Source organism: Oncorhynchus nerka, linkage group LG18, assembly GCF_034236695.1.
Source record: "Oncorhynchus nerka isolate Pitt River linkage group LG18, Oner_Uvic_2.0, whole genome shotgun sequence".
NCBI lineage: Eukaryota > Metazoa > Chordata > Actinopteri > Salmoniformes > Salmonidae > Oncorhynchus > Oncorhynchus nerka.
Window position 1 is genome coordinate 67,261,258 of NC_088413.1, and position 15,000 is coordinate 67,276,257.

Below are 15,000 nucleotides of genomic sequence, written 5' to 3' on the forward strand. Positions count from 1 at the left end.
GGGCTAACCAAGTCTAGACCCAGGCTGTATAAACCAACATTAACAAGATATGTCGGCTTACAGTGATACAGAACAAGCATCATGCAGTACTTGGAGAATTGGAGAAGAGAGTCAGAATTTTTATACATTAACGTATAATGTATTGTAATATTTCCTACTTTTAAAAATAAAACCCAAACTTGTCAGAATAAATCTCTGCTTCAAAACTATAATTTCACAATGAGAAATAATGGACTGATGTTGAATATAAAGGAATGTACAGTATTTAAAAGGAAAAGGGATTGGATAGGAGAAGAGGAGAGTATGATAGAACAGTAGCGAAGGAGAGAAAGGCACTGAGGGGGACAGAGAGAAGAGAAGAGACAAAGGAACTGAGGGGGACAGAGAAAAGAGAAGAGAGAGAGGAACTGAGAGAGGAACTGAGAGACGAACTGAGGGGGACAGAGAAGAGGAGAGAGAAATGAACTGATGGGGACAGAGAGAAGAGAAGAGAGAGAGGAAATGAGAGAAGAGAAGTGAAGAGAGAAGAACTGAGGGGGACAGAGAGAAGAGAAGAGGGAGAGGAACTGAGAGAAGAGAAGAGAAGAGAGAAGAACTGAGGGGGACAGAAAGAAGAGAAGAGAGAGAGGAACTGAGAGAGGAACTGAGGGGGACAGAGAGAAGAGAAGAGAGAGGGGAACTGAGTGGGACAGAGAGAATAGAAGAGAGAGGGGAACTGAGTGGGACAGAGAGAATAGAAGAGAGAGGGGAACTGAGGGGGACAGAGAGAAGAGAAGAGAGAGGGGAACTGAGGGGGACAGAGAGAAGAGAAGAGAGAGGGGAACTGAGTGGGACAGAGAGAATAGAAGAGAGAGGGGAACTGAGTGGGACAGAGAGAATAGAAGAGAGAGGGGAACTGAGGGGGACAGAGAGAAGAGAAGAGAGAGGGGAACTGAGGGGGACAGAGAGAAGAGAAGAGAGAACTGAGAGGGGAACTGAGTGGGACAGAGAGAAGAGAAGAGAGAGGGGAACTGAGTGGGACAGAGAGAATAGAAGAGAGAAGAGAAGAGAGAGGGGAACTGAGTGGGACAGAGAGAATAGAAGAGAGAGGGGAACTGAGAGGGGAACTGAGGGGGCATCTGTGAAAGAACATTAACCTATAGGGTTCTACATAAACCTATTTCACACTCGTCAGAAGCTCTAAGAATTTGACTTGTAAGGAGCGCGCGCGCACACACACACACACACACACACACACACACACACACACACACACACACACACACACACACACACACACACACACACACACACACACACGGATAAGCACACAGGACATTGAGCAAAATTACGCCAAGTACCTGTGTGTGTGTCCATGCCTTGCTGATGCTTAGTTACTCACTCAAGTGTTGCTGGTCCATCTGTGAATGGAAGGCCCGTGACTGTGCGTGTGTGAGGGTATGTGTGTGTGTGATGGTGAAGCTGTGATCCTGCCTCCCCCTGTCCTTCCTCCCCTCTGCCCCGAAACACCCAGAGGAGAGTAGTGACTCACCCAGGTGAGAGTAGTGACTCACCCAGATGAAAGTAGCGACTCACCCAGGGGAGAGTAGTGACTCACCAAGGGTAGAGTAGTGACTCACCCAAGGGGAGAGTGGTGACTCACCCAGGGGAGAGTAGTGACTCACCCAGGGGAGAGTAGTGACTCACCCAGAGGAGAGTAGTGACTCACCCAGAGGAGAGTAGTGACTCACCCAGGGGAGAGTAGTGACTCACCCAGGGGAGAGTAGTGACTCACCCAGGGGAAAGTAGTGACTCACCCAGAGGAAAGTAGTGCCTCACCCAGAGGAAAGCAGTGACTCACCCAGAGGAGAGTAGTGACTCACCCAGGGGAGAGTAGTGACTCACCCAGAGGAAAGTAGTGACTCACCCAGGGGTGAGTAGTGACTCACCCAGGGGAGAGTAGTGCCTCACCCAGAGGAAAGCAGTGCCTCACCCAAAGGAAAGTAGTGCCTCACCCAGAGGAAAGCAGTAACTCAACCAGAGGAAAGCAGTGACTCACCCAGAGGAAAGTAGTGCCTCACCCAGAGGAAAGTAGTGACTCACCCAGAGGAAAGCAGTGACTCACCCAGCAAAAGCAGTGAGTCATCCAAAGGAAAGTAGTGCCTCACCCAGAGGAAAGTAGTGCCTCACCCAGAGGAAAGCAGTGACTCGCCCAGAGGACAGCAGTGCCTCACCCAGAGGAAAGAAGTGCCTCACCCAGAGGAAAGTAGTGACTCACCCAGAGGAAAGTAGTGACTCACCCAGAGGAAAGTAGTGCCTCACCCAGAGGAAAGTAGTGCCTTACTCAGAGGAAAGTAGTGCCTCACCCAGAGGAAAGTAGTGACTCACCCAGAGGAAAGTAGTGCCTCACCCAGAGGAAAGTAGTGCCTCACCCAGAGGAAAGTAGTGCCTCACCCAGAGGAAAGTAGTGACTCACCCAGAGGAAAGTAGTGACTCACTGTTTACTTAATGCTGTGTCTGTTGTGTTCGGTGTTTTTACGGGTGTGTGATGGGTATAGTCAGGAGCAGGTGGGTAGTCAGAATGGCCGTGGGATGTTAGCATTAGTGTGTGTGTGTGTTGGGGGAAGGTGGGGTTCGATGTGTGTGTGTTAGCGTTAGCGGCAGATGGACCGTCGGCTTTAATACTGAACGTGTGGGTAGGTGACAGTACCGACTGCAGGAAGAAGAGAGGAGATGGGGGCAGAGGAGGAGGAGTTGGGGGAGAGGAGGGAGAGGAGGAGATGGGGGTGAGGAGGGGGTGAGGGGAGATGAGGGAGAGGAGGTAGAAAGGAGATGATGGAGGAGAGGAGGAGATGGGGGAGAGGAGGAGATGGGAGAGGAGGAGATGGGGAGAGGAGGAGATGGGGGGGAGGAGGGGGAGAGGAGGAGATGGGGGAGAGGGGAGATGGGGGAGAGGGGAGAGGAGGAGATGGGGGTGAGGCGGAGGAGATGGGGGAAATGAGGGGGAGAGGAGGAGAGGAGGGTGAGGAGGAGATGGGGGAGGGAGGAGATGGGGGAGAGGAGGAGATGGGGGGAGAGGAGGGGGAGAGGAGGAGATGAGGGGGTGAGGAGGAGATGGGGGAGAGGATGAGATGGGGGAAAGGAGGGGGAGAGGAGGAGAGGAGGTGTAGCCAGGTCGTTCAAGATTGACATTGAAATTGGACGTCATGTAATCCAATGACTCTGGATCAGAACGTTGCGTGTTTGGTCCTAGTTGTAGACACTGTCTTTTTATTTTAACCCTGTCCCAAACCCTAACCATTCAGAATGAGTGCCTAATCTTAACGTTGAAATTTGACATTTGGAGAATATGGATTTAATTTGGGACTGTGAGAGCTTGTTGAGGAGGCAATAGGGAGCAGGAGGGGGAGAGGAAGAGATGGGGAGAGGAAGGGGAAAGGAGGAGACGGGGTAGTGGAGGAGATGTGGAGAGGAAGGGGAAAGGAGGAGACGGGGTACTGGAGGAGATGGGGAGAGGAAGGGGAAAGGAGGAGACGGGGTACTGGAGGAGATGGGGAGAGGAAGGGGAAAGGAGGAGACGGGGTACTGGAGGAGATGTGGAGAGGAAGGGGAAAGGAGGAGACGGGGTACTGGAGGAGATGGGGAGAGGAAGGGGAAAGGAGGAGACGGGTAGTGGAGGAGATGGGGAGAGGAAGGGGAAAGGAGGAGACGGGGTACTGGAGGAGATGGGGAGAGGAAGGGGAAAGGAGGAGACGGGTAGTGGAGGAGATGGGGAGAGGAAGGGGAAAAGAGGAGACGGGTAGTGGAGGAGATGGGGAGAGGAAGGGGAAAGGAGGAGACGGGGTAGTGGAGGAGATGGGGAGAGGAAGGGGAAAGGAGGAGACGGGTAGTGGAGGAGATGGGGAGAGGAAGGGGAAAGGAGGAGACGGGTAGTGGTGGAGATGGGGAGAGGAAGGGAAAGGAGGAGACGGGGTAGTGGAGGAGATGGGGAGAGGAAGGGGAAAGGAGGAGACGGGGTAGTGGAGGAGATGGGGAGAGGAAGGGGAAAGGAGGAGACGGGGTAGTGGAGGAGATGGGGAGAGGAAGGGGAAAGGAGGAGACGGGTTAGTGGAGGAGATGGGGAGAGGAAGGGGAAAGGAGGAGACGGGGTAGTGGAGGAGATGTGGAGAGGAAGGGGAAAGGAGGAGACGGGGTACTGGAGGAGATGGGGAGAGGAAGGGGAAAGGAGGAGACGGGGTAGTGGAGGAGATGGGGAGAGGAAGGGGAAAGGAGGAGACGGGGTAGTGGAGGAGATGGGGAGAGGAAGGGAAAGGAGGAGACGGGGTAGTGGAGGAGATGGGGAGAGGAAGGGAAAAGAGGAGACGGGGTAGTGGAGGAGATGGGGAGAGGAAGGGGAAAGGAGGAGACGGGGTAGTGGAGGAGATGGGGAGAGGAAGGGAAAGGAGGAGACGGAGTACTGGAGGAGATGGGGAGAGGAAGGGGAAAGGAGGAGACGGGGTAGTGGAGGAGATGGGGAGAGGAAGGGGAAAGGAGTAGACGGGGTAGTGGAGGAGATGGGGAGAGGGGGGGGGAGTTTTCTAAAGGAACACATTCGGGTTCCACAACGGGTTTAAAATGAAGAACACAAACACTATTGCCTACCAACTGGGTTTCTGGGTTTCTTTTCACCTAAAACTACATGTGGCCTATAAACTGTGCTATAGTCGCCGCTGATGAAGGAATATTCCTGTTCTCAGGTATAATCTGACGCAGATTAAAACAAATCTCTAATCAGAGTAAAAACATTCTCCAAAACAACCCTACTTTGAGTCAATAAAACAGTCAAATAATGACATTCTAAAATTCTAAAATAACCAATAAAAAATTAAATGTGTTGGTTACTGAAAATACAACAAATATTTATCCAAGCACTTAATTCAGAGTTGTTGTGATTAGGAAGTAGGAACGAGAAGGAGTACTGGGGGCAAGGCCGGGGAGCTCGACCATACCGTGTGTACACCCAGCTCCCTACAGCTCCCGGTGTGGTCAAGCACAGCTAAGTGACAACCACAACACATACACACACACACATACATACACACACATACACAGCACATGTATACAACAAACTTACACCTTACACCAGTTTATTTGTCTGTGTTTATGCCTGTATATCTGTTAGTCTGTCTGTCCATTCAGACATGTTGGGCAAGATAAACCTAGCAGGTTGCGATACTATCATCGCAAATAAAACTCAATAAAACAACAGTGGCGCAAAGACATGCATTTATAGTGGGAGAAAATTAATAGAATATGGGGAAAATCAAATGAATCAGCTGCGGGACGCAAATTAAATTAAATTAAATTAAATTGTTTTCTATTGCAACAGTAATTGATCATTTACTAGGAAATGAAAACAATTTACTCAATAAATAAACTGCCTTTTAAAAATAAAAAAAGACTGCTTCCCTTTCCTTTTGTTTGTACTTTCATTTTTGAACAAACCCCAAAACATGCACAGTGTTCGTTTCAGACTATATTTGCTGTGGTATTGTATCATTACCAAACCAAAGTTTAAGAGGGGTAAAAAGCAATGGGAGAAGAGGGTCCTCACATCTAGTTCCAACGCAACGCTAAACTGGAGAGAGAGAGGGAGAGACAGGGAATAGACGGGAGAGAGATGAGAGAGATGATAGATGAGAGAGAGATGAGAGAGAGATATGGGAGAGAGGTGAGAGAGATGGGAGAGAGATGAGAGAGAGATGAGAGAGAGATATGGGAGAGAGATGAGAGAGATGACAGATGAGAGAGAGATATGGGAGAGAGATGAGAGAGAGAGAGATGACAGATGAGAGAGAGATATGGGAGAGAGATGAGAGAGATGACAGATGAGAGAGAGATGAGAGAGAGAGATGACAGATGAGAGAGAGATATGGGAGAGAGATGAGAGAGATGACAGATGAGAGAGAGATGAGAGAGAGAGAGATGACAGATGAGAGAGAGATATGGGAGAGAGATGAGAGAGAGCTGGGAGAGAGATGAGAGAGAGATGAGAGAGAGATGGGAGAGAGATGAGAGAGAGATGAGAGAGAGACGGGAGAGAGATGAGAGAGATGATAGATGAGCGACAGTTGAGAGAGAGATATGGGAGAGAGATGAGAGAGATGAGATATGGGAGAGAGATGAGAGAGAGATGAGATATGGGAGAGAGATGAGAGAGAGATGAGATATGGGAGAGAGATGAGAGAGAGACGGGAGGGAGATGAGATATGGGAGAGAGATGAGAGAGAGATGAGATATGGGAGAGAGATGAGAGAGAGATGAGAGAGAGATGAGAGATGAGAGAGAGAGATGAGAGAGAGATGAGATATGGGAGAGAGATGAGAGAGAGACGGGAGAGAGATGAGAGAGATGATAGATGAGAGAGAGATGAGAGATGAGAGAGAGAGATGAGAGATGAGATATGGGAGAGAGATGAGAGAGAGACGGGAGAGAGAATGAGAGATGATAGATGAGAGAGAGATGAGAGAGAGATATGGGAGAGAGATGAGAGAGAGATGGGAGAGAGATGAGAGAGATGATAGATGAGAGAGAGATGAGAGAGAGAGAGATGAGAGATGAGATATGGGAGAGAGATGAGAGAGAGACGGGAGAGAGATGAGAGAGATGATAGATGAGAGAGAGATGAGAGAGAGATATGGGAGAGAGATGAGAGAGAGATGGGAGAGAGATGAGAGAGAGATGAGAGAGAGATGAGAGATGAGAGAGAGATGAGATATGGGAGAGAGATCAGAGAGAGAGATGAGAGAGAGATGAGAGAGAGATATGGGAGAGAGATGAGAGAGAGCTGGGGTCCTGTCATTCTCCCCCCATCAGTCAAACACGTGAAGCATGATGGGAGGATGAGGGGAGGAAATATTTCACTGTCAGACAGGAGGCAGCATAGCTATTCATCCCTCCCCTCCCCAGTTCTCTGTCTCTGCTGCAGGACAATGACAATTTAATCATTCCATACAAGACCACACCATGCAGAGGAGAGCAGAGAGCTCACACACACACACACACACACACACTGCTTCCTCCTCCCGTCTCTCCTGGCCAAACCAGCAGGCCGCCCTATTTGATAAGCATAACAGACCTAGCACTTAACCCTCTTCCCCTAGCCACACACACACCTTGTTTTTAGAGTTACTACCCCATCCACTCTCGCCAAGAAAAAAAAGCACAAAACATGGAGATAACATGATAAACGATCAGCTGTCACACTCTCTTTTTATAGAGGAGGATTCAAACAGAAGAAGGGAGAAACGCGTGAATGACGGAGGAGGGGAATCCACAGGGGGAAGAGAGGGTTGGAGAGAGGGAGAGATGGGGGATGAGTGGAGTGGAGGGGAATCCACAGGGGGAAGAGAGGGTTGGAGAGAGGGAGAGATGGGGGATGAGTGGAGTGGAGGGAATCCACAGGGGGAAGAGAGGGTTGGAGAGAGGGAGAGATGGGGGATGAGTGGAGAGGAGGGGAATCCACAGGGGGAAGAGAGGGTTGGAGAGAGGGAGAGATGGGGGATGAGTGGAGTGGAGGGGAATCCACAGGGGGAAGAGAGGGTTGGAGAGAGGGAGAGATGGGGGATGAGTGGAGAGGAGTGGAATCCACAGGGGAAGAGAGAGGTTGGAGAGAGGGAGAGATGGGGGATGAGTGGAGAGGAGGGGAATCCACAGGGGGAAGAGAGGGTTGGAGAGAGGGAGAGATGGGGGATGAGTGGAGAGGAGGGGAATCCACAGGGGGAAGAGAGGGTTGGAGAGAGGGAGAGATGGGGGATGAGTGGAGTGGAGGGGAATCCACAGGGGGAAGAGAGGGTTGGAGAGAGGGAGAGATGGGGGATGAGTGGAGAGGAGTGGAATCCACAGGGGGAAGAGAGGGTTGGAGAGAGGGAGAGATGGGGGATGAGTGGAGTGGAGGGGAATCCACAGGGGGAAGAGAGGGTTGGAGAGAGGGAGAGATGGGGGATGAGTGGAGTGGAGGGGAATCCACAGGGGGAAGAGAGGGTTGGAGAGAGGGAGAGATGGGGGATGAGTGGAGTGGAGGGGAATCCACAGGGGAAGAGAGGGTTGGAGAGAGGGAGGGATGGGGGATGAGTGGAGAGGAGTAGAATCCACAGGGGGAAGGGAGAGTTGGAGAGAGGGAGAGATGGGGGATGAGTGGAGAGGAGGGGAATCCACAGGGGGAAGAGAGGGTTGGAGAGAGGGAGAGATGGGGGATGAGTGGAGTGGAGGGAATTGAATTGAAATGTAGGAAGCGTCTCTCTCTATCTCTTTCTGGACGTCTAATTCGCTCAGCGTTCAGCCTCTGTAGCGACAGCGACATGGGGTGTAATTGCTAATTGCGACGCGTACCTCACGAATTTTGAGGACATGTGTGTATGTGGTGTAGTTCCTCCTAAGGCTCTTTCAACTCCTCATAAAAGCCAGCGCAACCCTCTCTCTCTCTCTCTCTCTCACACACACACGCGCACACACACACACGCGCACACACACACACACACACACACACACACACACACACACACACACACACACACACACACACACACACACACACACACACACACACACACACACACACACACACACACAAGCACAAAGAGCCTTGTCACACACACCCTGATGGAGTGAACATAAATCAAATAAGGTCTCCTCCTCCTCCCCCTCTTCCTCTTCCTCCTCCTCCTCCTCCTCATCGTCCTCCTCCTCCTCCTCCTCCTCCTCCTCTTCCTCCTCCACCTCCTCCTCTATCCTTTCATGCTCAGCCCTCTAAGGCTTTCTGCTCGCATTAGTAGATGTGTGTGTGTGATTTTGTTGTACGTGCTTGTGCTTGTGTGTGTCTGTGTGTCACTGTGTGTGTGATTGCATCTTACGTGTGTGTGCGCGCGTCCGCAGGAGCACTTATTGCCCCCTGTCAAACAAAAGACTCCCCCCTCCCGTCTCGGAGGGGTGAATGGGTCTGCTCAGGAGGCTCTCTCTTTGAGCCACAGTTAATTACCCTTGGAATGCCTCACACTCTGCACAAGAGGGGCCGCCACCGCCACCGTGTGTGTGTGCTTGCACTCATGTGTGTGGAGACAATGGGACAGCCATCAGACAGCCGGGGCCACGCAGATGCATAAAAACACATCATACGACACCCGTACACACAGGGACGATACACGAGCACACACACACACACACACATACACACACACGCACATACACACACACGCACACATACACATACATACACACACACACACACACACACACACACACACACACACACACACACACACACACACACACACACACACACACATACACACTCAAACGGTGAGAAAAAATATCCATGCCACATATTGAGTCTGCATATTGACATGATTTGACAGATGAATTAAGTAAATTATTTTATACGGAGATTAAAATTAATTTAATTTACGAAATATCCCTCTCTCCAGTGCTTTCCTCTGTTCCGCACAGAGAATGACAGAATGAGAGACGGAGAGTAAAAACCAAAAATCCTGCTACTTTCCCCAGCCGGCCAGCCTGGCTGGTTGTATCAGAATGTGGTGTGATGTATAGAAGAAGCAGGCTCTCTCTCTCACAGACATAGCTCTCCATTAGAAACCATTCATTTAGGAATGATATATCTGTTACACTATTATATTTGGATTTGTTTTATTCTTAGAAATGTTCAAGTCTGTTAAATACACTGCATTTATTCGACAGAATTGAAAAGCATAAATTGCGCCATCAAATTTCTTAGAATGTATATTATTTAAATGTCCCACATTTTAAATATGCATAATTTTCAATTTCATATCACTGTCCTATATCTACAAAACTGCAGAGCAAGATGCATTGCGTGCTCTGTCTCACTAAGTGTATTTTAAAATTAATGAACATTTTTCTTTAATGTCATGTTATGAGTCTACAATAAAAATCATATTCTGAAAATCATATATTTTAGTGCATTGAGTCCACAAACAAGACACCGCATAAATACGATTTGCATTCAAATGTAAATTGTAGTTAAAATGTAATTTAAAGAAAATCACATCGCACCATTATTTATCTGGGAAATAAATATAGAATAATATCTAATAACTACAAACCACAACATCCACCAAAACAGCTTAAAACTCAGCCCAAGCCATTAAAACAGTTCTCTATTCTTTCAATAGAAAAGCTGTCCTGTAAACCTGCATTCAACATCCCCTTGACCTCTACGATTAACCAGCAAAAACAAACACACTAAATTAATTGAACTAAGAGGAGAAAAACCCTTAATGATATGCAAATTAATTGAACTAAGAGGAGAAAAACCCTTAATGATATGCAAATTAATTGTATGTTCAGGCATGAAAGGAATACAATTATGATAATCAACAAAACGGCACTTGTTGTTATTATTATCATTATTTGTATTGTTATCATTATCCTTAATATATCAATTAGAATCCCACTCATCAACTTCTATGTAGAAGATGAGCGGGGAGTGAGTGGGGAGAGAGGTGCGTGAGGACGATGAGTGTATCCTGGTTATAGCTGGTACCGAGGGAGGGATTCAGACAGTGTCTTTCTCTATGAACAGTGACTCTAACCCCGGATCACTAAGGACACTGAGACAGGGGAAAACCCAGGCTAAAACCCATCACTATATACAGGGGAAAACCCAGGCTAAAACCCATCACTATAGACAGGGGAAAACTCAGGCTAAAACCCATCACTATAGACAGGGAAAGCCCAGGCTAAAACCCATCACTATAGACAGGGGAAAACCCAGGCTAAAACCCATCACTATAGACAGGGGAAAACCCCAACTAAAACCCATCACTATATACAGGGGAAACCCCAACTAAAACCCATCCCTATAGACAGGGGAAAACCCAGGCTAAAACCCATCACTATATACAGGGGAAAACCCAGGCTAAAACCCATCACTATAGACAGGGGAAAACTCAGGCTAAAACCCATCACTATAGACAGGGAACGCCCAGGCTAAAACCCATCACTATAGACAGGGGAAAACCCAGGCTAAAACCCATCACTATAGACAGGGGAAAACCCCAACTAAAACCCATCACTATATACAGGGGAAACCCCAACTAAAACCCATCCCTATAGACAGGGGAAAACCCAGGCTAAAACCCATCACTATAGACAGGGGAAAACCCAGGCTAAAACCCATCACTATAGACAGGGGAAAACCCAGGCTAAAAGCCATCATTACAGGACAAGTTTTTAATTTTATTTAACAAGGCAAGTCATTTAAGACCAAATTCTTATTTACAATGACGGCCTACACCAGCCAAACCCGGACGACGCTGGGCCAATCGTGCGCCACCCTATGGGACTCCCAATCACAGCTGAGATGCAGTGCCTTAGACCGATGCTCCACCTGGGAGCCCCAAAAGACAGGCTCCGGAATCTGTCTCCTTACAGACTATATGTCCCAAACACTTTCTCAGCTCCTCTCGCCATATCTCAGTCACACCAAAGCAATGAATTCACAAAAAATACTCACATACACCAAATGCTCTAGTAATAATTACATTTCTGGTCTTATCTGTCTCATTCAGAAAGAAAGAATTTTGGATATTTACTAAATGTTTCAGAAGAGAAGTGTATCTAAAGCTATGATTTAACACCCACCCTGTCCACATGACAAAACACACACTGTCCAAACACACATGACAAAACACACACTGTCCAAACACACATGACAAAACACACACTGTCCAAACACACACGGCAAAACACACACTGTCGAAACCCTCATGACAAAACACACACTGTCCAAACACACATGACAAAATACACACTGTATAAACACACACTGTCGACATGATAAAACACACACTGTATAAACACACACTGTATAAACACACACTGTATAAACACACACTGTCAACATGATAAAACACACACTGTATAAACACACACTGTCGACATGATAAAACACACACTGTATAAACACACATACACAGAAAGTCAGGCATACAGGAAGTGGTTAGGTTGTGTACGTTCACATTAATAACATATTTTATTCTATCTATGTAGATTACCAATCTAGCCTTTCTTTCTCTCTACTTAAGTAACCTCCAGTCTCTCTGTGTGTGTGTGTAGTCTACAAGAGGGCTGTCGCTCAAGGCTCCACTTTTGAGGAGTTATCAGCATTCAGAGCAGGGCAGGGGTTAAGAGTGCCGTGGTTTCCTTTAGAAAGTCAACTTGTCCAGCCATCCTCTCTTCTCTTCACTCTATCGATCTATTGCTTTCTTGGTATTCCATTCACTTGTATTCTATTATTTAACTTAAGGCCAAGTGGTATGAAACAGAGTGAGGAGCGTGCGAGTGTCCAAAACCAGGACTTCTATTTGATTTAGATATGATTAAACATGACATTTTAGGCCATTTGGCTTCCTGGAACTCCTTGAATGTATTTATTTAATATTACAACAGAAGCCCTTCTATCTATATTAGAGGACGTGCTGGGTGTTGTGTCTATAGACAGGAAGGTATGGACGTCCCTGATTCTGTATTTACATAAAACACTCCACACGCACACACACACACACACACACACACACACACACACACACACACACACACACACACACACACACACACACACACACACACACACACACACACACACACAGACACACACAGACACACAGACACACACACACACACACACACACACACACACACACACACACACACACACACACACACACACACACACACGTTTATAAAGTAAGGCATTATGGCTCTCTGTACCAGGACAGACATGTCAGAGTGTGTGTCCTACTCAGGTAGAGAAGCAGAAATCCTGCTCCTCACGCAGAGTGAGAGCTCCGCTCTGCACCGCAGCCGAGCACCCAGAGACAGACACACACACACACACACACACACACACACACACACACACACACACACACACACACACACACACACACACACACACACACACACACACACACACACACACACACACACACACACACACACACACACAAGCACACACACTACCTGAAAGTTGTAACAACCTTGACATGCTACCGGCCACCTCCGCAGCATAGTACCACACAAAATAATACACACTCACACACTCTTAGTCTGATGAACACGTTCCACACAGGCAGACACACAATCAAAGGCATTCTCAATGACAACATCAATAGTAAAAAGGTCAAATTTACCTACTCTTGTTGTTCAGAGTGTAGAGAGTAACCCTCGGGAAGTTCTACAGAATCCATCTGCACACTGCCACCATAATATGAGAAAACCTCCTCTATGAATCAAAGTTTTTTTCTGCTATCCTCCTCTCCTCTCCTGTCCTCCTCTCTTTCTTCTCTCTCTCTCTCCTCTCTCTCTCCTCTCCCTCGCTCCGTTCCTGTCAGAGCACTGCAATCAGGCACAGTGGTCCTCCGTGTGACAAGCCTACAGGCACAGCAGCCAGCCGGTTGGGACCAAAAGCTCTAGCACTCTTCTAATCAAGGACTTAAAGCCACAATTGGAGCTCATGAATAATGAAGCAAGGCTTTGCATATGTAGTCCCTCTGGCCCGTCCGGGCTGCTCATTGGTGGACGTGCGGCCAATGAGAAAGATGCAAGGCTCCGTCTTCGCTCATGGAAAGAGAGAGAGAGAGCGAGTGGGGAGCCGAGCAGGTGGAGAGGAAGGGCAAACACAAAGAGAGAGAGAGAGAGAGGGAGTAAGACAGGGGGCAGATGAATAACGAGAGTGAGCGGTGAAGAGAGAGAGAGAGAGGTAAGGAGAGAGGGATTTAAAGAAACAGTGCATTCTAATTCTCTCTATATATTCTCTCTCTCTGTCTCTCTCACAGGGAAGTTGTTATCAGTTATTTCTGTTGAGCGGAGAGATAAAGTATTTCAGGCCGGGGTGAATGAAGCCTGCGTACAAATACACCGTCCCGTCTGTTTATTGGCTGTCATTCTCTCAGTCCCTTTCTTTCTCTTCCTTTTCTCTCTCTGTCTGTCTCTATTGCTCTCTAATTCTCTGCCCGTCTGTCTGTAAGTGAGAAGATTAGTAAAATGAAGTAATCTCTGACCGTAATGTGTTTGAACAGGCCGCTTACACACGCTCTGCCTTCTGCGTATGTGAAGAACAGAGCGAGACGAGAGAGGTGTTTTTTTAAATAAAGAGATCAAACGAGAAAGGGTAAAATGATTAGCTAAGTAAACATGAACAATAAAGTTAGAATACAAAACATCCAAGCTTGGCCTCACACAAGCAATAGGTGAAACACTGACATGTTACATCACTTCATTTGATAATGTAATAGAATATCCGTGTCTTTCACACTATCCAAAAGGAAATTATATTTAAAAAAGCCAAATATTGTACAACCCTATAACCACTCAGCAGTAAAATAGGGATTCATTTTCCCAGTCACAGATTCCAGACTGTCTTTGTTGTGGAATGATTGAGGAATGATTGGACAGGTTTTCCTGGAACTGGTGTGCAGGTTGTTTTCCGTGCGCGTGTCAGCGGCTCCCCGCCTTCCCAACCCCAGCGGGACCACACAATTCCCACTGCTAAGAAAATTCAGGAGCGCTGCCGTTCCGCTTAGGAATAGTCTCCAACTGTCTCCGTGCTCCACACACACACACACACACACACACACACACACACACACACACACACACACACACACACACACACACACACACACACACACACACACACACACACACACACACACACACACACACACACACACACACACACACACACACACACACACACACACACACACACACACACACACACACACACACACACACACACACACACACACACACAGGACACATCTTCCCCTGTCTTTGTATTAGTTCTCTTTCAGTCTTATAGGCTCCCACCCTGAATAGAGTACATGTGGGGAACAGAGAGGATGAGAGGATGAGGGAGCAGAGGGGTGGAAAGGAGGGATGAGGTGTATGTGTGTGTGCTCCTGTGCTCCTGTGCTCCTGTGTGTGTGTGTGTGTGTGTGT

The 15,000-nt window shown here is 47.8% G+C and overlaps 1 protein-coding gene across 4 annotated transcripts in view; it reads right to left on the bottom strand.

Annotated features, from left to right (window-relative positions):
• The window catches only part of LOC115125136 (estrogen-related receptor gamma-like), a 331,310-nt gene that overhangs the window by 167,964 nt on the left and 148,346 nt on the right, over positions 1-15,000 (bottom strand). For 2 of the 4 annotated variants that reach the window (XM_065004290.1, XM_065004288.1), the window contains exon 1: positions 13,192-13,445. The exons of 1 other annotated variant lie outside the window; for it this stretch is intronic. In XM_065004290.1, coding sequence (XP_064860362.1) covers positions 13,192-13,244 — 53 coding nt within the window. In that variant the 5' untranslated portion in view covers positions 13,245-13,445. Of the gene's footprint in view, positions 1-13,187; positions 13,446-15,000 lie in introns of those variants that run through there. One more of the 4 variants, XM_065004292.1, reaches the window with a different exon arrangement.